General features: G+C 39.8%; 1 protein-coding gene across 1 annotated transcript in view; it reads right to left on the bottom strand.

Annotated features, from left to right (window-relative positions):
* zcchc14 (zinc finger, CCHC domain containing 14) overlaps positions 1-24,789 on the bottom strand; it is a 335,331-nt gene that overhangs the window by 138,824 nt on the left and 171,718 nt on the right. Inside the window, exon 3 of the mRNA XM_051931455.1 lies at positions 20,810-20,883. Within this exon, the coding sequence (XP_051787415.1) occupies positions 20,810-20,883 (74 nt within the window). The remainder of the gene's footprint in view (positions 1-20,809; positions 20,884-24,789) is intronic.

Below are 24,789 nucleotides of genomic sequence, written 5' to 3' on the forward strand. Positions count from 1 at the left end.
TGGTATACTCCCAGATGGGCTTAAAGTGGAGAAGGACAAACAAACTGATCGCCTTTACTACACTATTGGCACATAGACTTATCTTGCTTTATGTTTACTAGCTTTAAGTTTTACTCTGCTGGCCATGCTCTCTTTCTCAGGGGTGGGGGTTGATTTGTTTTCAATCCTATTATTGTAAAAATTGATCTATTTGTATAGAATGCTGTGTGATTACAATAAAATCAATAAAATTAATTTAAAAAAAAAAAGTTGGTAGTTTGCTATAAAAATCTGCATACAAAGTATAATGTTTAAGCTGTCAACACAAACTATGATTATGGCCTAAGTACAAATCTTTTCATTTTGTCAATCTTTCACTCTTCTAACCCACTTTTTCAATATACTGTAAAATTGCAAGGAGGCTTAATAATGAAATAAATCACCATAATATTGGTCATTTGTCCAAAAATGAAGATGTTAAGTACTCTTTTCAAACATTAATTCTGAAATCATTTGAAATTGCTCCCATTTGTGGAGCAGTAATTACACATTATGAGGATTACACAAAAGTACTCTAAGGACTTTTTATAAATCTTTGGATAAGGCACAGTTTACCACTTACATTTAAATGCAACTTCACAATCAATTAAAAGAAGCAAAGAACAAATTAATTGCTAGAAGTACACTTTGCCCATAAATCTAAACCATTCTCTCCAGTTAATACAAAGTCATACTTGGGACTTTGCTGATTAAAGAAAATGTTATTTCTAAACAGATTACATAATACTGGAATTTCCCCATCCCGTTGCTCAGTCATTTAAATCTTCAAAACAGTCTCTGGGAGCCATGTCCATTTTCTCCAGAGTCAGTTTAATGTTTGCAGAGAATGGAGGGAAGACAAACAAGCTTTTCTTTGTTTTTCCATTCACACCATGCCAATTTGGAGGATGGGGGATAGAGATGAGGCAAAACTAGACTTAAGCTTTTCAATAGGTAGAAATGAAAGATGTCAATGAATTTGTCTAATGTACATTATCAGAAAAGTAGCAATGAATTCTGCTAATCTTATTTTTCAGCACTCAATTTATAATAACTAATCACAAGAAATTTTGTTTGACTTAACAAGGTACCTCAAACAACATGTATGAGTCATGAATATTACTCCAGAGAGTGAAAATTTCCACTCAGAATATTGGGTCCGAGATGACAGCATTCAGAAGCATTGCAGTAATGGGTTGTTAAACATCTTTTCAGGAGCTTAAAAGTAAACTAAGACTTTATAAGAACCTTCACATCTGCCCTATCCTTAAATCCCTGAATGACATTTCCATTTAGTAGTACTTCATTAACTTGTAAAAATGCCTCTGCAATACATTAATGCTCCTCCAGTTCAGAATTACCCTGTCTTGGCAGTACAAGTCCCATCTGCACAATAAGAAATTCAAGTGTCTAATGTACTTGGGGGGTCTCTATCCTATACCAAGAGCTGAGGACACATGTTAAAATGTTCTGATCACCTTGCAAACTCTGCTTCTAAGCCTAGTAGAACTAGTCTTATAAATTAAGTCTTATAGAGCTGGTTTTCGATTCCAATCTAGGTCACCAGTCCAGACAAAGTCAAAAACAAATGACCCCATCCTAGCTTTGTCTAGGTGCCTATTCATATGCTCAGAGATGTTACTCAAACATGCAACGTCTTGTTAAGACACAGAACTGAATCTTCTATAAAAAGCTGAATGTCTGTGCCTCCAGTAACTCAGTCCACCATGTCCCTGTTGCTGAGAACTGGTTTAACACTAGAATTACCAGAGCCTACGAGAAAACTCGTAAATCCGTCCCACCTTAAATCCGTTCGCACCTCTCCGTCAGTGTATTTTGTCCTGTAAATGTGCCGATTAAGACCAGCAGCAAGCAGCCGGCTATTCCATTCCCCCACCGTCGCAGAAAGTTCACAAAGTTCTCCCAGCTAATGCCTTGTTTGATTATCTGGAAGTGAGTGAACTGCTGGAGTTTTAGAGTGGAAATAATAGATTGTTATTTGGAACACATGCATTTCATGTGTGTTCTCTGTTTCTACAGTAATCTGTGTAAACACATTGTTAAAACAGAAACTTTTTCATATTTTAGTAATAAATGTTACAAAATGTAGGCATAAACTATAGAATATGTGAAGCCTGACGTCCAAAGATCAAATAAACACTTTCACAAAAGGTTCAAGAACGATACAACAGCTTCTGGGGCGTAGCAGTAAGATTTGCCGACTTATAATCAAGAGTCCCCAGTTCGATCCCGACTGTCTCCTGTATTTGCTGTTTTAAGTAGTGAGCTGCTCTTATTGTTAATATTATACAGTACACACATACATTTCGTTTGCGTCTGTAACAGACCATGCACATTTATAGTACTGTATTTGTAAAAGTTACCTTTATTTTTTCACTCTTATTCTCTCAGTCACGATCACCATACATGCACCGCCCTAGGGATCTGACGCTGTTAGTTTTTGTTTGAAACTGGGAGTAACTGGAGATGTGAGTGGTGTTTTGAGGCAATGGAACTGGACATTCTCTGATCTGGAGGAATAAAAGCTGACACACAAACGCTGGTGAATCTGCCTTCTTCATACCTCACCGTCTATTTTTTATTCAGTTTTATTTAGTGTTCCTGCTGCACTGAATAAGCTCACGCCTTCTGGTGCACGATGTCGATGCAGCACGGAGGAAAAAAAAAAAAAAAGACAAATATATGGGATGTTGGGTATAAAATTACTCAGAAAACATCATCGCACTAATGCAATATTATTTGAAAACGAACAGCGTCAGATCGGGTGTGAATTTACGTTGGCACTGTTACTTAGAGTCAGATCAGGACAGGCTTGGTGTTACAGTGTGATCGTGACTGAGTGGATAAAACTGAAAAAGGCCAACTTTTACAAGTACCATACATTTATACCCAATGTCCCATATATTTGTCTCTTTTTTTTTCTCCATGCATGCCTTGTACAGTACATGTGCATTGATCCTGCTGCACTGAATAAGCTCACGCCTTCTGGTGCACGATGTCGACTCAGCATGGAGAAAAAAAGAAAGACAAATATATGGGACTTTGGGTATAAATGTATGGTTTGGCATCTCAATCCTACTGTATCTACCACTCCAGAGGTTTCAAAAGCACTGTTCATGTCTGTAAAGTATTCAAAATGACTGGGTATATCTAACAAAAGGGTTGATACTCATGGACAATGGGCACCTATAAGCTTGTGTCCCATTTGTATTAACCTTTTTGCTTTGGAACCTCCTTCTGTACCTTTTCAGAAATGCTCACATTTTAAAAAAGTATATGAGTCAGCTCCTATAGATTTCTATTACCGGTACAATGCAGGGTAGTTACCTTCTTGTCAAGTTCAGGAGTGTTGCACTCTAGGTTCTAGCCCAGCGGCCATCTCTCATTGGCTTATGCCTCATGAATTTATGGAAGCTGATTCAAAACAAAGTAGGACTGATACTGAAAATGCCTTATTTTAACTATTTCTGGATTCAAATTTTAAACCTAACTTGATTGTTCTTTTTTTAACTTGACAATTTAAATACACATTTAAAGCAATTTTCAAGTTTATTGTCATGTGCACATAGCATTATGATCCTCATACTTGCATGTCTCTGCAGAACAGCTGACAGAAATCAGGGAAAAAAAGCAGTGGTTCTTAAACAGTATGAAATCAAGATATTCATGTTTTCTCTGATCAATTTCATGTCAGTTGTTAACACTAGAATCCCTGAAGCCTTCAAAAATATTTATAATGCCGGGCCACCTTAATATTACTCACACGTCCTCATCACTGCGTTAACTGCGCACTGATAACACCTTGGTTTTGCATGTGTGTCAATCGGCTGCAGGCAGGCAGCCTTCAATCCCCATCCCCCACTGAGGCAGCTAAAGTCAGACACAAAATTCTCACAGTTGAAATTTGTTTACCTGGGAATGAGGTGTCTGGAATTATATAGGAAAATATATCGTTATTTGAACTACATAAATTTCATGTATGTTCCATGTCAACAACCATTCAGTTGGTATTACTTAATAAAAGCACACTTGTTTTGTTGTTGAGACTCAAATCAAATGTATGTTTTTATTATACAGGCTGAGCCAAAATGAAGTACCGCATTTATCAAGGTCATTGTGCGAGGTAGACGCAGCTGAGTGGGTTGGGGTTAGGTTCCTTTGATAGGCGATCCCTTGTAGTTTTCAGTAGGCAACATGCCTTGATCTGGTGCGTAGTGTGCTTTTGCTGTCAAAGCATTCTTCAAAAACAACAAATCCATCACCACCACAAAATATGCCTTCCGAACGTACTCCAGCATTCCCCCTAACAGTGTTATTCCAAATTGGAAAACAATTCTTCAATGGGTGGCTAAATTTAGACAGACAGGTACAACATTGAGCAGAAAATGTCCAGGCCGCCCTTGTACTGTACGAACGCCTGAAAACATCTAAGCTGTAAGGGCATCAATTTTGCAGTCTCGTAGATGTTCAGTATGCAAACATGCTTCTGTCTTAGGCATTTCCAACACATCTTCAAGGAGGATTTTTCATGATGACCATAATTTCCATCCATACAAAACAATGGTAGTGCAGGAACTCACAGAGAGACTGGGAGAGCAGTAGAGAGTTGTGCGCGAACATTCTGTAAACCGTTCATCGAGATGCCATCGTCATGTGCAGTGACGAGGCACATTTCCATTTGAATGGTTGTGTAAATAAGCAAAACTTTCGCTAATGGGCTGAAACCAACCCTTGTGAACTTCAGAGACCCCTTGTGGTGATATGGGTCCACAGCTCTCCCAGCAAAGGCCAGTTTGTTTAAAATACATAATCACCGCGCTCGCGGCTTAGCGAGGGGGTGTGGTGAATGTAGCGAGCCGCAGGGCGATCTGCGGTGTGGGCGTTTGTCACCTAAGTGCACAGGTGAGAGACTGCCCACATCCGTGATTGTTCCTGTGGCTAATGGGCTGCAGCTGCTATGTCCCTCGGCATAAAGGGAAGCGCGAGCCGGTTAGGGGGGAATGAAGAAAGAGAACGAGGTGAAAGAAAGAAAGACGGAGGTTACAGAAGCAAGCAAGTGAGAGAGAGCATGCGCTGGTACGAGAGAGTGAGCGAGCGAGAGCAGGCTCACGGCAGCTGAGCAGATAGCCTAGGTGTTAGGCTGACACCCAGGGCGTAGTAGTTGTTGTCGCTCCCGCAGAGTTTGTTGCAGGAAGTACGGGAGTGACTGGGAGACGGGTGACTCTCCGCATGGGGCCACGGATGGCAGCGGAAGTCAGGATTTGGGATATGGTGTCCTCCACGTGAGAGCCTTGGCCATGGGAGGAAGTCCCAAGTCGCTGTCAGGGGGAGCCGACCGGAGCCAAGGATCGGAAAGGCGAATGACAGAAGTAGTAGTAGTAGGAGAAGTAGGTAGAAGGACAGCTGCATTGAGAGCGTCTCACCTGTTGCGGGGCCTGCATGGGAGAAGCAGGTGAGATGCTAATGCTAACAGGAAAGAAGCACCGGGCTTGTCATTTGTTTTTAAAGACAGCTTCCTGATGTATGTTTGAACCTCATTTTTAAAGGATTGTGTTTTTGTGCATTTTTAACTTCCACACGTTTCTTTTATGGATTATTTATTTAATGAAGACATTTGAATGCACAGCACTTTACTTTGAACACTGTGTTGATGTATTTTGAATAAAAGCACATTGCACATTTGTTACATCATCCCCTTGCTCATTGGTATTGCCTCACTGTCTAGCTCATCGGTGACATTACCGACGGTGCTGGGTTCAAGGGCTCCCGCACAATGGATGAGAGCATGGAGCTGAACCCACATCGTCACACCCCTGCACAGTGAGTGTGTTACAGTTTGGTGTGCCGTGGCAGAATTTCGCATTGTAGAGAAGTTTTTGCGGTCCCAACAGGAAGAAATGAGACCAGGCATCCACCACATCGAACAGGATGGAGCAACAGCTCATACGATGCAGAGATCCATACAAGTTTTGCAGGAGATGTTTCAGAGAAAGCTGATTTACTTGCATGATGACTTCAGGTGGCCTTCACATTTGCCTGATCTTGCTCTCTGTGATTTCTTCTTGTGGGGCTCTCTCATGTCGAAGGTATACACACACTGACCTCAAAATTTTGAAGGATGCTATTCACCACAAAATCGCCGCTATTCCCCTTGAAATGGCCAAATGAATCATGCGAGTATTCAGAAATCATCTCGAAGAGTGTATTGCTAATGATGGCCACCACCTTGAAGACATTTTTAAAACACAGTGAAAAAAAATGTTGTATACCCTTTCTTGTGTCACAATGAAACTTATTTTATCTTGTATTGTTTTTGTAGAATAAACATTTGAAATGTGGTACTCTTTTTGGCTCACCCTGTATAATAGTAACAAAAATAGCAGCCCACCACTCAAAGCAGAAAGAATCTGGGATTGAACCAGCAACACCTTGATTATGAAGTAGCCACTCTTACCAGCTAAGCAGATGATATTTGTGAGACCGCCACGTTTCCACTGTGAAAGACGAAAACCTACACATGAAGTTCTTTACTTCATATTGATTGATATTTGGGCTTCAGTATTCATATAGGCCATAACTCATATTGACAGCAACGTGTAAATTGAACAATTTCTTCGGTTGTATTCTTTAATAAAATTCAAAAATTCTTGTTTTGTTATACCTTTTGTGAAAATATCTGATATTTGGACTTCAGTCTTCACGTATTATACACTTCACATCAACATTTTTTTATTACTTATATGAAAAAAATTTCTGTTTTAGTTATGTGTTCAACTGGCATCTAACATTTATACAGATCATTGTAGACAATGAACACACATGAAATGTATGCATTTCAAATAATGATATATGATTTTCCTGTACAATTCTGCACACCTCACTCCCAGATAAACAGACTTCAGCTGTGAGTATTTTGTGTCTGACTCTAGCTGCCTTGGTAGGGGATGAGATAGCAGGCTGCCTAGGTGTTATCAGTGTGCAATTAACTCAGAGATGAGGAGGTGCGAGTAAAATTAAGGTGGCCCGGCCTTACAAATAATTTCGCAGGCATCAGGGATTCTAGTGTTAATATACATTCATTCCTGCATCCTTCCTTCTCACCTGATGAATTCTTCACTCACTTATATCAATATCTCTGGGCAGAGAATGTGAAAAAACCAATGCAGATTATGGCACTGTGAATAACGAATGACAGCTTTGTATCATCACTGTGCCTATTTTAAAACATAAGTACTAAACTTGCTAAACTTCAACCCAATTAAATTTAGGTAAACTGATATTGTTAAATTGATCTTAGCCTGTGGGGTGTGTGAGTTGACCCTGTAATGGACTGACACCTTTTCCAGGGATCACTTCTGTCTTGCACCTTTCCCATAAATCTGCTCTCTAATATAGGTCTATAACCAGGTTTAAGTGTCTTGTAAAATTAAATAGCACATTGGAAGGACAACCAAGATGCCAACACTAGAGACTATTGCCAGTAATTTTGTTCCACTTCAAGGGCTGCCTATAATGTTTATTCAGTTCTTATTGCAAGGTACAGGCCCGCTTAGTTTCTCTCACTTTAGCACACACCTCCATTATCAATCCATATACTTATACTTGCAAAATAACAAAAGTGGATGGGTGGGTGTGTGGATGGATGAAATAAGCCTCCTTAGTGAAAAAATGCAAGCATCCAACACATGTGACAATTTCTGTTATTTTTGTCTAGAGAGCTACAGTACAGAGATGCATTTCAGGTGTGGACATCAACACTCAATAATGTCAATGATAATGCTTGGTGATTAGTTTCTGTGGTGAATCCATGCCCTCTGCACTGAAATATCGCCAAGGAGGACAACAAAGTAAAGTGTAGTGCACAGCCAGTTTACTTTGAAAATTGCTCATCTTTTCCCTTCTGAAAATGACATGGATATTCTGTTTGCAATATATATGTAATCTTAGACATGGATCAATTCTAATATTTTTGGCTTGAAAATGGATGTAATAGTAATAATTACTCATGACTCAAAACGGAAAATGAGGAGAAGACCTGGGATCAAACCTGCTCTTGATTTAGAAGAACCCGTTCTTACCTCTAACCCACCAATTCAACTGATAAATGGGCTTCGGTTTTTATATATTGGCAGCAACATGCAAGTTAAACCATTTCTTTTTGTTTGGTTATATTCTTGAATAAAGGTGATCTTGTTTTGTTATACCTTTTGTGAAATTATTTATTTGATATTTGGACTTCAGTCTTCACACATTATACATTTCACGTCAACATTTTATCAATTATTACTATAACATAATTTTCTGTTTAAGTTGTGTTCAACATTTCTTGCCTCACATTTCCTGTCATCCTACATTTATCCAGATTATTGTAGAAATGGAACACACATGAAATGTACGTATTCCAAATAACATTATATTACTTACCCTATGCAACTCAAGGCAACTCACACCCAAATAAACAGACTTGAGCTCTGAGAATTTTGAGTCTCACTTCAGCTGCGTTGGTGGGGGATGAGTGAGCAGGCTGCTTGTGCTGACTGACACATTTGCTAAGCAAAGATGCTGATGAAGAGGTGCGAAGGAGTTTAAGGTGGCCAGGCATTACGACTTTTTTCATAGGCTTCAGAGATTCTAGTGTTATATTACTAGGCAGCATATTGTTCAAGGTTTAATGTATGTTATTACACATACAGTTTACTTATTCTAACTATGACACGCATTATTAAGAATATGGACTAGGAAGATTGCAGGGAAGGAAAGCAGAGCAAATCATGCTATTGTTGGGTGTTTTATCATAGGGCTTTAGTGCATTTATGTTTTAATACTGAATGCAAAGTATGGGTTAAGTGTGTTCCCTCCACTTGTCATTTGTTCATGAAAAGCATGTTAATCCAAATTCTGTAAATTATATAGCATGTGTGATCTATTCAGCTAGTATAACAATGTTGTTAAATTGTGTTTTTTGTACTTTATGTACAAACAGGTACCAGAATTTGGATGAAAAGCATACTCTTAAAGTGTTGGCTAACTCTGTCTGGCTGTTGGCATGGGCTGGACTTTGATGCAAGAGAAAAAAATGAGGAAGACAGATGGAAGGAAGAGCCTGTGCAAAGGAGTTGTTGATATTAGCACTTTGGGATTGCTAAAATATAAAGTGCAATATAAATAAAATTTATTATTATTATTATTATTATATATCACACCATTTCACTTCCTGTCAGGAATCCATGTGGCAGGCCAAGTGCAAGTCGAGGTGTGGCAGGAAGTTTCACCACTTGGTGTTATGGGAGCATGGGAAGGTCATTCTCAGTCAAGACCTCACCTCTAACTTTGCCGCCATGGGTGACCCTACCAGGAGTACACGATTCCTGACAGCATCACTCAGGATCATTGATCACACAAGCCACTCCATCACATTAAGGCATTGACTCAATGGAGGGCAATTGAGACAGGGAAGGCTATGATTCAGAAATATGCTGGAATTCTAGGAAGAGGTGCTGAAAGCATGCAGCAAGAACAGGTGCATATGACATTTTACTTTACCGATTTTCAGAAAGCTTTTAATAAAGTAAAAATAAAAGGTCAGTGGCTAAACTAAAGGTAGTAGGAATTCAAAGCACAGTGTGTAGATGGGGGCTCTTAAATGGTGTTTTGTGCCGAGTCACGTCTTTTATAGCGTTGTCGCGTTTATACAGTCTGTTGTGTGTTTAAATATTTTCCCAATGGAAATAAAGGGAGAAGGAGAACGCTGTGGAACCATGACCCCTTGAGGTAATTTTCCCTGTCCACACATCGATTTCACCCAGGTCATTTCTATATAAACAAGAGGACAAAAGAAAACAAGAAAGACAGTTACAACCCAGACATTTCACCAAAGAAAGAATGCCCATATGGAATTTGCACCCTTTTCTCGCTTGCTGCTTTCGATGCCAGACATTTAACTACATCACCATCGTTACACAAACCCCGGGATTCTGGATCATACCAATACGCCAAGGACAACACAGTGAGACTGTCATTTGGGGAAGTAGCTTGTCTGGTCTAATGTTCCCTTAGTTTGCCTGGCCACAAGTCTTGGTGGTGTAGCTACCGTTCCGGACAAGTGGGTTGGCCGCTACAGATGTGTACAAAATTGACTGAAAAGCAGGAAAGCAAAGGCATATGATGAGAAAAACAGAGTTAGGTGGCTTTAAAAGTGGTATCTCTCAGGGAGAAGTACTGAGCCAGCTTTTTCTCTCTCTCTCTAATTATATAAGTGCAAAGCTGACTGACTCATTCACTCATCAACAAAAACACTTTCCCCATTTAATTAAAAACCTAAAATTTGTTAGGATGGTACATAAATGGCAGATGGTATCTGCTAACAGGGACATTCTGATGTATCAATATTTAGGGGTAAAAATCTCCTGTAGAACAGAAAAACTAAAAAAAAAAAATACATCAAAATCTCAAAAATGCCTTGTTGGATACGATTGGTTTGGTAGTGTTATAGAAAACCGAACATTAGCCAACACAAGTTTTTTGATTTGTCAATATTATTTATTTGTTGATATTAATTAGTATTATCCTGTCTTGTATACTGCGTGCCAAGAGCATACTTTATGCAAATGAAGGACAGAGCAGAACTAACTGACTGGCCACACTAATAGCACCATTAAGCACTAGGCTGTACGGATGACTTAAGGTATTCCGGACACAAAAAAAAGATGTGATCATATTTTGAAATGGAAAGAGAAAATCCAGTAAAGCTCAAGGAAGATGTAAAGATCAATGGTTAGCACATGCTGTTTTGTTTGCTGTTGACTATTGTTGGCACTCTTTGATGCATACTGGCTCTAATCTTGGTTACCGTTCCACTTTGTTGACTTTCAGCCCCAAGTCGCAGCACTGAAAAGGGGATAGACACCAAGACCCTCCAACTGATTTTTAATCAAAGTGTGGCAAACTCCAAAGGAGACACCCCATCTATCCACCCCCACTTCAATCACAGCACATAAATTGTACAATATCACAGCATTGGTCATAGATAGAATTTCTAATGGAAAAGCTACAGAAATTGGGCGGCACGGTGGCACAGTGGTAGCGCTGCTGCCTTGCAGTAAGGAGACCTGGGTTCACTTCGCGGGTCCTCCCTGTGTGGAATTTGCATGTTCTTCCCGTGTCTGCGTGGGTTTTCTCCGAGTGCTCCGGTTTCCTCCCCCAGTCCAAAGACATGCAGGTTACGTGGATTGGTGATTCTGAAATTGGTCCTAGTGTGTGCCCTGTGGATTGGTTCCTGCCTTGTGCCCTGTGTTGGCTGGGATTGGCTCCAGCAGACTCCCTGTGACCCTGTGTTCGGATATCGCGGGTTGGAAAATGGATGGATGGATGGAAGCTACAGAAATTGCATTGTGAAGCCTGAATACAACTCCTCTATACAGGGTACTCCTTATTCTTCACGTTAATACAGTGCATCCGGAAAGTATTCACAGCGCATCACTTTTTCCACATTTTGTTATGTTACAGCCTTATTCCAAAATGGATTAAATTCATTTTTTTCCTCAGAATTCAACACATAACACCCCATAATGACAACGTGAAAAAAAGTTTACTTGAGGTTTTTGCAAATTTATTAACAATAAAAAAAACTGAGAAATCACATGTACATAAGTATTCACAGCCTTTGCTCAAAACTTTGTCGATGCACCTTTGGCAGCAATTACAGCCTCAAGTCTTTTTGAATATGCCACCACCAGCTTGGCACACCTATCCTTGGCCATTTTTGCCAATTCCTCTTTGCGGCACTTCTCAAGCTCCATCAGGTTGGATGGGAAGCGTCGGTGCACAGCCATTTTAAGATCTCTCCAGAAATGTTCAATCGGATTCAAGTCTGGGCTCTGGCTGGGCCACTCAAGGACATTCACAGAGTTGTCCTGAAGCCACTCCTTTGATATCTTGGCTGTGTGCTTAGGGTCATTGTCCTGCTGAAAGATGAACCGTCGCCCCAGTCTGAGGTCAAGAGTGCTCTGGAGCAGGTTTTCATTCAGGATGTCTCTGTACATTGCTGCAGTCATCTTTCCCTTTATCCTGACTAGTCTCCCAGTTCCTGCCGCTGAAAAACATCCCCACAGCATGATGCTGCCACCACCATGCTTCACTGTAGGGATGGTGCCAGGTTTTCCCCAAATGTGACGCCTGGCATTCACACCAAAGAGTTCAATCTTTGTCTCATCAGACCAGAGAATTTTGTTTCTAATGGTCCGAGAGTCCTTCAGGTGCCTTTTGGCAAACTCCAGGCGGGCTGCCATGTGCCTTTTACTAAGGAGTGGCTTCCGTCTGGCCACTCTACCAAACAGGCCTGATTGGTGGATTGCTGCAGAGATGGTTGTCCTTCTGGAAGGTTCTCCTCTCTCCACAGAGGACCTCTGGAGCTCTGACAGAGTGACCATCGGGTTCTTGGTCACCTCCCTGACTAAGGTCCTTCTCCCCCGATCGCTCAGTTTAGATGGCCGGCCAGCTCTAGGAAGAGTCCTGGTGGTTTCGAACTTCTTCCACTTACGGATGATGACGGCCACTGTGCTCATTGGGACCTTCAAAGCAGCAGAAATTTTTCTGTAACCTTCCCCAGATTTGTGCCTCAAGACAATCCTGTCTCAGAGGTCTACAGACAATTCCTTTGACTTCATGCTTGGGTTGTGCTCTGACATGAACTGTCAACTGTGGGACCTTATATAGACAGGTGTGTGCCTTTCCAAATCATGTCCAATCAACTGAATTTACCATAGGTGGACTCCAATTAAGCTGCAGAAACATCAAGGATGATCAGGGGAAACAGGATGCACCTCAGCTCAATTTTGAGCTTCATGGCAAAGGCTGTGAATACTCATGTACATGTGCTTTCTCGATTTTTTTATTTTTAATAAATTTGCAAAAATCTCAAGTAAAATTTTTTCATGTTGTCATTATGGGGTGTTGTGTGTAGAATTCTGAGGAAAAAAATGAATTTAATCCATTTTGGAATAAGGCTGTAACATAACAAAATGTGGAAAAAGTGATGCGCTGTGAATACTTTCCGGATGCTCTGTACATCAGTGTAATGCATAGGGTACTGGCGCTTATTTATATCCACTTCAAACACTGCTTTGCATATACATTTGCAACTGTGGACTTTAAAAAGGAACATGAAGTACTGTTGACTGACAAAAAATTCTGTACTTGAATGAACAACATAAATAAATGAAAATCAAACATCTAATAACAGTAATAAATACTCAAATGTCACTCAAATTTCCACAATAACTGCCTTCAGCAATTTCCTAGAGGATTTTTTAATTTGATAAATACACTAGTACAAAATTAGACATGTAGGCATTTATAAAAATGTGTAAATTGCAAAAGTGACATTAGTCACTAGGTACTGTATGTGTGCCTGTAGTACTGTAGATATTACAAATTATGAAAAGACGCCACATATACTTACGCTACTTAACCAATTCAGACCTTTTATAAGAGGTGTCAATTATGCCTCTTATGGAACCTTTCTTGTAACCGACCAAAGTGTTCAGTTTACAGCAAATTGAGCGTTGCATTCTATAATCGAGAATCACTGATGTGGACTAAATGATAGATACTTTATTAATCCCAAGGGGAAATTCACATACTCCAGCGCAGCATACTGATAAAGAAACAATATTACATTACAGAGTGATAAAAATGCAGGTAAAATAGACAGTAACTTTGTATAATGTTAACGTTTAAGGGGTGGAATTGATGATTCGCATAGTGTGGGGGAGGAACGATCTCCTCAGTCTGTCAGTGGAGCAGGACAGTGACAGCAGTCTGTCACTGAAGCTGCTCCTCTGTCTGGAGAGGATAATGTTTAGTGGATTCTCCATGATTGACAGGAGCCTGATGAGCGCCCGTCGCTCTGCCACGGATGTCAAACTGTCCAGCTCCATGCCTACAATAGAGCCTGCCTTCCTCACCAGTTTGTCCAGGCATGAGGCGTTCTTCTTGTTTATGTTGCCTCCTCAACACACCACTGCGTAGAAGAGGGCACTCGCCACAACAGTCCGATAGAACATCTGCAGCATCTTATTGCAGATGTTGAATGATGCCAGCCTTCTAAGGAAGTATAGTCGGCTCTGTCCTCTCTTGCACAGAGCATCAGTATTGGCAGTCCAGTCCAATTTATCATCCAGCTGCACTCCAGGTATTTATACTGTAGGTCTGCACCCTCTGCACACAGTCACCTCTGATGATCACGGGGTCCAGGAGGGGCCTGGGTCTCCTAAAATCCACCACCAGCTCCTTGGTTTTGCTGGTTTTCAGGTGTAGGTGGTTTGAGTCACACCATTTAACAATGTCCTTGATTAGGTTCCTATACTCCTCCTCCTGCTCACCCCTGATGCAGCCCACTATAGCAGTGTCATCAGCGAACTTTTGTACGTGGCAGGACTCAGAGTTGTATTGGAAGTCCGATTTATATAGGCTGAACAGGACAGCCCCTGCAGCGCTCCTGTGTTGCTGACTACAATGTCAGACCTGCAGTTCCCGAGACGCACATACTGAGGTCTGTCTGTAAGATAGTCCAAGATCTATGCCACCAGGTATGAATCTACTCCCATCTCTGTCAACTTGTCCCTAAGGAGCAGAGGTTGGATGGTGTTGAAGGCGCTAGAGAAGTCTAGAAACATAATTCTTACAGTACCACTGCCTCTGTCCAAGTGGGAGAGGGATCGGTGTAGCATGTAGATGATGGCATCCTCCGCTTCCACCTTCTCCTGGTATGCGAACTGCAGAGGGTCGAGGGCGTGGCGGACCTGTGGCGTCAGGTGGTGAAGCAGCAGCCGCTCCATGGTCTTCATCACATGTGACGTTGGAGCAACAGGCCAGAAGTCATTCAGCTCACTAGGACGTGATACCTTTGGGACTGGGGTGATGCAAAATGTTTTCCAAAACCTCGGGACTCTCCCCTGTTCCAGGCTCAGGTTGAAGATGCGCTGTAGAGGACTCCCTAGCTCCAACGCACAGGCCTTCAGCAGTCGTGGTGATACTCCATCTGGACCCACTGCTTTGCTGGCACGAAGTCTCCTCAGCTCTCTGCTTACCTGGGCTGCTGTAATTGTGGGTGGGGGGAAACTCTCTCCTATGCTGGTATCAGTAGAAGGATGGGTGGAGGGTGCAGTACTCTGAGGTGAGAGAGGGTTAGGGTGGTCAAACCTGTTAAAGAAATTGTTCATCTGGTTTGCTCTCTCCATGTCTCTCTCCATGGTGGCACCCATCTCTCCATTTCTCAACCCACGTATTAAGAATTAGTTCCCTGACTTGATGTCAGTTTTTCTTTTGCTCAGAAAACATTCATCACAAAGAAGCCACAACCTACTTTATCCACAAAAGCCTATGACCTACGTAAGAGAAAAGTTTCTTGAAACTGCCTGCCTGTTTAACACTAGAATTACCAAAGCTTAAGAAAAAACTTGTAAATCCGGCCCACCTTAAATCTGTTCACACCACTCCACTCAGCGTCTTTTGTCTTGTAAATGTGTCGATAAACCCAAGCAGCCTACTATCCGATCCTCCCACCGCTGCAGAAAGTGCAAAAATCGCTCTCCCAGCTCAAGCCTTGTTTATCAGGGAGTAAAGTAGTACTTAGAGCTGTATAGGCTAAAAAAAATATCTCGATATTTGGAACACATGCATTTCACGTGTTCCGTGTCTACAAAGACCTATGTAAGTATAGGAAGACAGGAAATGCAAGAAATGTTGAACACGTACCTAAAAGACAAACTTTTTCCATTTTTTAGTAATAACAACAAAATGTAGACATGAAGTGTATAATGTGTGAAGACTGAAGTCCAAATATCAAATGAGCACTTTCACAAAAGGTATACATAGAACAAGTGCGCTTTTATTCAAGACTATAACCGAAGAAAAAGAAATTGGGTTAGTGTGGATTGTCGTTAGTACTAAAACATGGAAAAAGTTTGTCTTTTAGGTATGTGTTCAAAATTTCTTGCATTTCCTGTCTTCCTACACTTACATAGATCTTTGTAGACACGGAACACATGTAAATTGCATGTGTTCCAAATAACAATGTATTTTTTTAGCCTATACAGCTCTAGGTACTACTTCACTCCCTGATAAACAAGGCTTGAGCTGGGAAAGCAATTTTTTGTTGCATATGTCATTGGCAATATAAACTTGTTACTTTTGAAATAAATACGTGTACTGTCCATGTCACTACCAATGGTACAAATTAATGGTCTGATCACAACAATAACAATTAAATGTCCTAAATAATAAATTAAAATATGAAAGCAATAAATAGATGATGTAAATAGTGCATAATAAAATGAAATGTATGGCATCGCACATAGACGGTGCTTTTCCTTTTGGTGCTTTGTTTGTCCTTTTGTGTATGTGTTGCAGTTTGTCATTATTGAAATATCCTGGGCGAACACCGTCTACATCAGGCAGAATCTCAAAAATAGAACTATGCAGTGAGAAAACTATTACAGTTGAGTTTCACAACCACCTCCCAGCAGACAGCCAGGTGTCTCGGCTACCCCACGCAGGGACAAGAGGCAGAAGCAGGGCTGGGGTGCTGGTGAGGCTATGGAGGTGGCCACACGAGCCACCTCTTCCTAGCATTTTTCTCACCAACGTAAGATCCATTGCAAATAAGATGGACGAATTGAAGCTACAGGTTGCAGCGAATAAGATGCTGCATAGTACACTGGCAAGACAGGACCGGAGATTCCGGTAAGAGAAAGGGAGGGAGGAGATTATGCCTGTATGTCAACAGCCGCCGGTGTAGTAACACTAGGACTGTACACAAAAAATGATGTTTACACTCACTGCATAAGTGACATCTATTGCTGCATTTTTTTTTTCACTGCACACACCGTTCGAATGTAGAAGCATTGTTCGAACTATGGAACGTTTGAAGTTATAATCATTCGAAATATGAGGCACCACTGCAAATTCAAAGGTGCTATTGGAATGCACCTAAACGAAGAACGTGCTGTTAGATTTCTTCAGTCTGCCATGCTGCATTAACTAAAGCATGTGGGACTCTACCTGTTGGTGTAAATAAAGGACATCCATATTTGGAGTTCATCTCATTGGCTCAAGACTCTTCTTTATTTAACAAGTATTTTCCACAACACTTACAAGGCCAATAACATTCAACCCAGCAGCTACAGATGTAAAACAGGAGCTTACTATGGAAAAGGCAACAGATCATCACAGGGCAAAAACTAACATTTTCATTTGTGAAAATACTACAGCTACCCCTAAAGATAGCACTTAAAATGCATCTTATTTTATACTAGCAAAATACCCGCGCTTCGCAGCGGAGAAGTAGTGTGTTAAAGAGGTTATGAAAAAAAAAGGAAACATTTTAAAAATAACGTAACATGATTGTCAATGAAAGCCCGTTTCACTCAGTAAGTCTTATGTGTGTGTTTATGTATGTGTGTATATATATGTAGATGTGTATATGTAGATATGTATATATATGTATATGTATATAAATGTTTGTGTGTGTGTATATTATATATATAATATATATATATAAAAAAGACAGCAACAGTTATAACAATGACAACACAATTACATTGACAATCATGTTACGTTATTTTTAAAATGTTTCCTTTTTTTTTTCATAACCTCTTTAACACACTACTTCTCCGCTGCGAAGCGCGGGTATTTTGCTAGTATATATATATATATATATATATATATATATATATATATATATATATATATATATTATATATATAATATACACACACACATAAACATTTATATACATATACATATATATACATATCTACATATACACATCTACATATATATATACACACATACATAAACACACACATAAGACTTACTGAGTGAAACGGGCTTTCATTGACAATCATGTTACGTTATTTTTAAAATGTTTCCTTTTTTTTTCATAACCTCTTTAACACACTACTTCTCCGCTGCGAAGCGCGGGTATTTTGCTAGTATATATATATATATATATATATATATATATATATATACACATATACACACATACATGCAGTTTTAATAACACAGAAATCAATATAAACATTAACATCATTATCATATGAGAATATGAAGTAATATATAAGAAGCACATTTCATATAAATATAAATTATTAAACAGTAAAATCTTCTTCTGTAATTTGCTACCGTGGCAATTTGTGTGTCTGTCCAGGATTTTAAATGACCTGTAGCTCGCAAACCGTTTCACCTATACACTTGAAATGTGGTACACATATAGTACGTCACGTCTACTATCCGCTTTATGGGTGATGATTGTTTTACTCTTTTTATGTTTATTTTATTTTATTGTAGAATCAACTCCTATCTGCGCACAGCAGGGCAGCCGTGGGCGGATGCGTATGGTGTATTCACTCCATGTTATCGTGCATTGCGCTGTCAGTGGTATTTTGATAAAAGAATTTGAACAACATATAAGAAGCGTATAAATTATTAAACAGTAAAACATTAACATTTAAGAAGTAAAGTTGCATTAAGTACTACTGCAGTGCCTTCGGGTATACCTCATTTTTTTGTTTGCCCATTACATGCTTAAATGTATACATTTTTTGGTGTACCTACCCGAGAACACGCGACATATAACCGAGCGTGGGAGAAGCATGGATTTTAAACACGCGTTGAATTGATCTGCTGGTCTTCCTCGTGGAATAACTGGTAATGTTTGACTAAAATGTACAGCGAGTAAAACGACATTACCTCCTATTTTTTTTTTACGATCTCTGAGATCTTGCTTTTTTCGGTTCAAGGCTTCATAAGCTCTTTTATGTTGTATGGTGTACTTATCCCAAACCATCATCTTTGAATGTTGCAAGACTTTCGCCTTGTATGTAGATCGGGGTAATTACATTCATTGCATTCCTAGTCTGAATCACAATGTGATTGTATGGGTGGTTACCTGGCACTGTAGGGTTGCCACCCGTCCTTTAAAATACGGAATTGTGCCGCGTTTGAGAATGAAATTGCGCGTCCCGTTTTGAATCAATACTGGACGGGATTTATCCCGTATTTTTTTTATCATTTTTTTTTTAAAGCAGCGTCTCATGCAAATCATCCCACACGCATTTTATGAAGATGCCTCCTTTCCTACTTTTGATTGGGTAATACTTGATGTCATCGTTAGTTTGATTGGTGTTTTTAACTGTCCAGTGAGGAGGGCGTGTCTTTTAAGTACAGTCTGCAAAGTGTTGGCACTGAGATATGGCGTCAGCGCCATAGTTGAAGCCCCTAACGTTGCGGTCAGCAAGTCGGCTAACATCCGCCATGTGCCGTCTTTCAGTTGCGAGAAGCAGATCATAGAATGGTTGAAACTGTTGCCCCTAACGTTGCGCCACGGCGTGTGGTTCGTTTATACCTCGTGTGTTCTCATTAAACTTTTATCTCGCGAATATGTTATTGCAATCCGCAGCGGGAGCGTTTCTATAAACTTAATTTAAACTTACGTTTTACACCGTGCTTTCTTTCCCTTATGAACATGCTTGTATGCTTAACTCGCTCCGTTCTCAATTGTTTAATTAATTTTTTGCTCTTAGCTGTTCGCGGCTCTTCCTCCATTTCCCCCTACTTCGTTCTTTTATCTCGCGAATATGTTATTGCAATCCTTAACGGGAGCGTTTCAATAAACTGATTGAAAATAGTTTTGCATTTACCTTTTTAGTAAAAGGCGAGCTTTTAAGCCTGAGAAATCAGCCCGTAAATGCACACGTTTAATTGCACATGTGTTAATATGTATGGTTACACAGTATTAAAAGACAGTGAACAACATCAGTTACCTTTGTTCCCGCGTTTGATAAAAGGTGAGCTTTTAAGCCTGAGAAATCACCCCGTAAATGCACACGTTTAATTGCACATGTGTTAATATGTATGCTTACACAGTATTAAAAGACAGTCAAAAATTAACGTCATTTACCTTCGTTCCCGCGTGTGACTCGTGCTGTAAATCTCTTCCTTGTTTTTAGTTCACGTGATTACGTAGGAGGCGTGATGACGCGATACGTGACTCCGCCTCCTCCATTACAGTGTATGGACAAAAAATATGTTCCAGTTATGACCATTACGCTTTGAATTTCGAAATGAAACCTGCCTAACTTTTGTAAGTAAACTGTAAGGAATGAGCCTGCCAAATTTCAGCCTTCCACCTACACGGGAAGTTGGAGAATTAGTGATGAGTGAGTCAGTGAGTCAGTCAGTCAGTGAGGGCTTTGCCTTTTATTATTATAGATTAAGACGACAGGGATGCCATTTCAGATTCTGTTATGCTATTTTGTTAGCTCAGTTTCTATGTCTTGCCTGACATCTGACTGAAAGTACTCAACTAACCAATAACACAGATAAAAAAACCTTAGACAGGTAGATGTTTAGCATACACAGAACTTTTGCTTGAATTTGCCTCCAGTTTTTCCAAAAGGCTAATCTAATGTGTAAAATAACTGAAGTCAAACATTAACAATTTATGTAAACATTTTTTAGGAAATGAGGGCAACAAAAAAAGAGATTTGGTTTTCCAAATCTAATTTATTGAGAGGTTTAATTTATCATAATCACTCCTCTCAATTCATCACCAAAAATTCTAAGTCAATTCTGGAATTAAAAAGCTTTCTGCGCATTATCACTGCCTATTAACTACACATTTCCAGCAAAGACAAGTATGAATTAAAAAACGTTCATGAACCAAAGAAATGTAAAAGGTGTCAGAACTACATTTAGTTTTACTCACCTCAAACGTGTACTCTGCTGATTTTTCACTTTTTTTGTTCAAGATTCCTTTTAGTTCTATTCTCTCAATATTAACTGTAAAACAGAGACAAACCCAGTATTAAATTTAAATGCTTTACTGGTATTGTTGATAAGTTTTAGTATCAAGTGTCAGTTTTTAAAAGGGAAGCATTTAAAAGAAAAAAAAATACCCATAACAGAATTATTAAGGAATAGGCTCCTATTGCTCATTTTTAACACTGATGTTTAGTCTTAAGAAATGAAAAGCAGGCAGAAGACTATCTATACATACATTTCCTCTCAACATAAGATGATACGCTGCAGACATATTTTATATATGTCTACAGTGTATCTATATCTACATACACAAGCACAAGGAGCACTAATGAAGATTTACTAGTGGTACTATAGTACACACTGTCGTATGACTCCAAAACATAATACATAAACATTATCCGATTTTAAACAATAACTATATAGTGAGACAAATTGATAATCTAAAATTCTAAAAGTCTTAAAAGCAATTTTATGTACTGTATTTTAGAAGAAAGAAATTAGGAATAAAACTGACAATTGAAGTATTCAAATGAGTTTAAAAGAGCCAATGTAACTAAATGGTACCTTCTCATCTCTATTATACGTCCCTGTTGTCACTGGACAAGCAAATAACATAACACTAATTTTTTAGACGTGCATAAAGTAATTTGATTTCTTACTATTACACTTGATGTGCAAGATTCTCCTTTAAAAACACCATAAACCAGGCTTTTCTACTGTCCTTTGTCATGGGAACTTGCCAAAATGGCCACTTCACAGCCAACTGTGACTGAGCAGGAAGGGGAGATTGCACTTCTGTTGAGTAACAGACACTTTTATTCAGTAAAAAGGATTAAAAAAAATAAATTAAAAAAAGTGTCAGGGAATGAAGTTTAGCATTCGAACCCATTTAAGATTACAAGGGTCCAGGTGAGCTATAGCTTTTCACTAATTCACACTTTTGTTTTCTGATTAAAAGATAAGGGCATCAAAATCTCAAATCCTACCTCCGTTTATCAGCTTTCCAAGCCGTCCAAATGAATGCACTATGCAGATTTTGACCCATCTTTAAAACTGACCAAGCTGTTAATAAACTGGCATATTTTTTGTGTTTGCCAAAGAACTGTTTAGTAATGCCAAAACATTGCTACGCAAATAGGCTTAAAGTCATAACCCCGGCCCACCTTAAATCCCTTATCACCTCTCCATCAGTGTCTTTGTTTTGTAAATGCATCGATTAGCACAAGCAACAAGCAGCCTGCTGTTCCATCCCCTGTCTTGATGGAGCTCAGCTCGGGCAAAAAACTCTCCCAGCTTAAGGTTCCTTATTTGCGTGTGAGGTTCCTGGAGTTGTATAGGGTAAATAGTACAGTATATCATTATTTGGAATACATGCATTTCATGTGTGTTCCATGTCTGCAAAGATCTGGGTAAGTGTAGGATGAAAGGAAATGGGAAAAATGCAAGAAATGCTGAACACAATCCTAAAGCAGAAACTTTTTCCATGTTATACTAATAATGACATGAAGTGTATAATGTGTGAAGAATTTAGTCCAAGTATCAAACAAACACATGCACTTTTATTCATATAACCAAAGGAAAAAAAAAGCATTTGATTTACATGTGGCTGTTAATGAGTTAAAAACTCAAGCTCAAATGTCAATTGACAGGGAGTTTACACATATTCTTGAATGGTGCAGAGGTAAGAACTGCTGCTTTATAACCTGGAGGTCCTGGGTTCGAGACTGGGCACTCCGCGTTTTGAGTAGTGAGCTGCTATTATTATTATTTCTACAATATAATAAAAACATTGCGGTGCAGCCATCTATTAGCCAGCGAAAGCGCGGTGAAGAAACTGTCTATTGTTACAGCCCTGCCTTTGTCCAGTCTGATAGCAATCACAGGAAATCATATCTTTGATTGCTGGTACAACAATTAGATCTGAGCAGGCATCAGCCACAGCGCTGCTCTTATGAAAAGAATGGAGATAAATGCCATCAACTCAGAGAGGGAGAGGCAAGTTCATTGTACCACGTGAACGTCACTGACAAAATAAAACTTAACTTTTACAAGCAGCCAAAATTTACACCGGGTGTTACAGACTCAAATCAAAAGTATGTTTTATTATGGGCGGCACGGTGGCGCAGTGGGTAGCGCTGCTGCCTCGCAGTTGGGAGATCTGGGGACCTGGGTTCGATTCCCGGGTCCTCCCTGCGTGGAGTTTGCATGTTCTCCCCGTGTCTGCGTGGGTTTCCTCCGGGCGCTCCGGTTTCCTCCCACAGTCCAAAGACATGCAGGTTAGGTGGATTGGCGATTCTAAATTGGCCCTAGTGTGTGCTTGGTGTGTGGGTGTGTTTGTGTGTGTCCTGCGGTGGGTTGGCACCCTGCCCAGGATTGTTTCCTGCCTTGTGCCCTGTGTTGGCTGGGATTGGCTCCAGCAGACCCCCGTGACCCTGTGTTCGGATTCAGCGGGTTGGAAAATGGATGGATGGATGGATGGATGTTTTATTATATCTCTCTATTATAAAAGGAAATCCTGAGATGACACTTTCTCTGAGATAACTTCAACTCCCGTGAGAGATAATTTCAGGTCCCGCGAGATGAGACTTTTCCTGCCCTCCTCTCAAACATTTACAACCACGCCCACAGTCCACTCACTTCACATTCGTGTGAATGCTATTGTCAGACCCAGTTCCTGTGCTCTCCGCTCCAAATGAGGTCCGAAATAAAAGAAAGAATAGAAGACAAAGTAGAACGTCGGCGCGATACACATGCAGAGCAGGTTAGAGATTATGAAAGTACTAAAATTCGAAAGTCTCTAAAAACTGACAGGAAAGATCACATTAGCGCTAACAAATGGAAATTATTACTCCGTGAAATAACGGAACAGCGAAAAGAGATTGAACATATGAACATAGGTAATATTACAGAAATATGTAGATATTGTTTGGCTTTAAACTTTAAGTCAGAGACTTGTAGATCGTCTAATTCGTGTTGCCATCAGGGAAAAGTAGTGTTTCTTCCCAATGAAGAAGCATATCCACGAGAATTAAAAGATTTGTTGTTTGGTGAAAGTGACCACATATGCAAGTGGCAGAGACGCAAAGTGACTGGCGCATAGCGCCTGCCCGGAGGATGGTGAGCGAAGCAAGCAGGGGGTAGAGCCCCCTAGTTATAGAAATATTATTATTATTAATAATAATAGTAGCTCACTACTCAAAACAAAGAGTGCCCGGTCAATAAACTCCCTGTCAACTGACATTTGAGCTTGAGTTTTTAACTCATTGACAGCCACATGTAAATTGAATGCTATTTTTTTCCCTTTGGTTATATTCTTGAATAAAAGTGCACGTGTTTATTTGATATTTGGACTAAAGTCTTCACACATTATACACATCAGGTCATTATTAGTATAACATGGAAAAAGTTTCTGCTTTAGGTATGTGTTCAGCATTTCTTGCATTTCTCGCATTTCCCACATTTCCTTCAATCCTAAACTTACCCAGATCTTTGTAGACACGGAACAAACATGAAATGCATGTATTCCAAATAATGATAAACTATTATTTACCCTATACAACTCCAGGAACCTCACACGCAGATAAGGAGCCTTGAGCTGGGAGAACTTTTTGCCTGAGCTGAGCTCCGTCAAGGTAGGGGATGGAACAGCAGGCTGCTTGTGCTGGTTGACGCATTTACAAAATGATTTAAGGTGGGTGAGTTTTTTTTTGTAGGCTTCAGGAATTCTAGTGTTAATCCATCAGTACTGGGTGTTTGAGGTAAAAGAGGCCAAACAGTACCTACCAGTTGGTCAAGTAATTAAGTTGCATTCAAGTCCTATGGGAAATTTCAGAGTTATGTTGTTAATATTAAAGTTTATACATAAAGTTGTATAACGCAACCCATAACCAATTCCAATAGGAACCTACAGTATAATATAAAATA

This window comes from Erpetoichthys calabaricus, chromosome 9 (assembly GCF_900747795.2).
Source record: "Erpetoichthys calabaricus chromosome 9, fErpCal1.3, whole genome shotgun sequence".
NCBI lineage: Eukaryota > Metazoa > Chordata > Cladistia > Polypteriformes > Polypteridae > Erpetoichthys > Erpetoichthys calabaricus.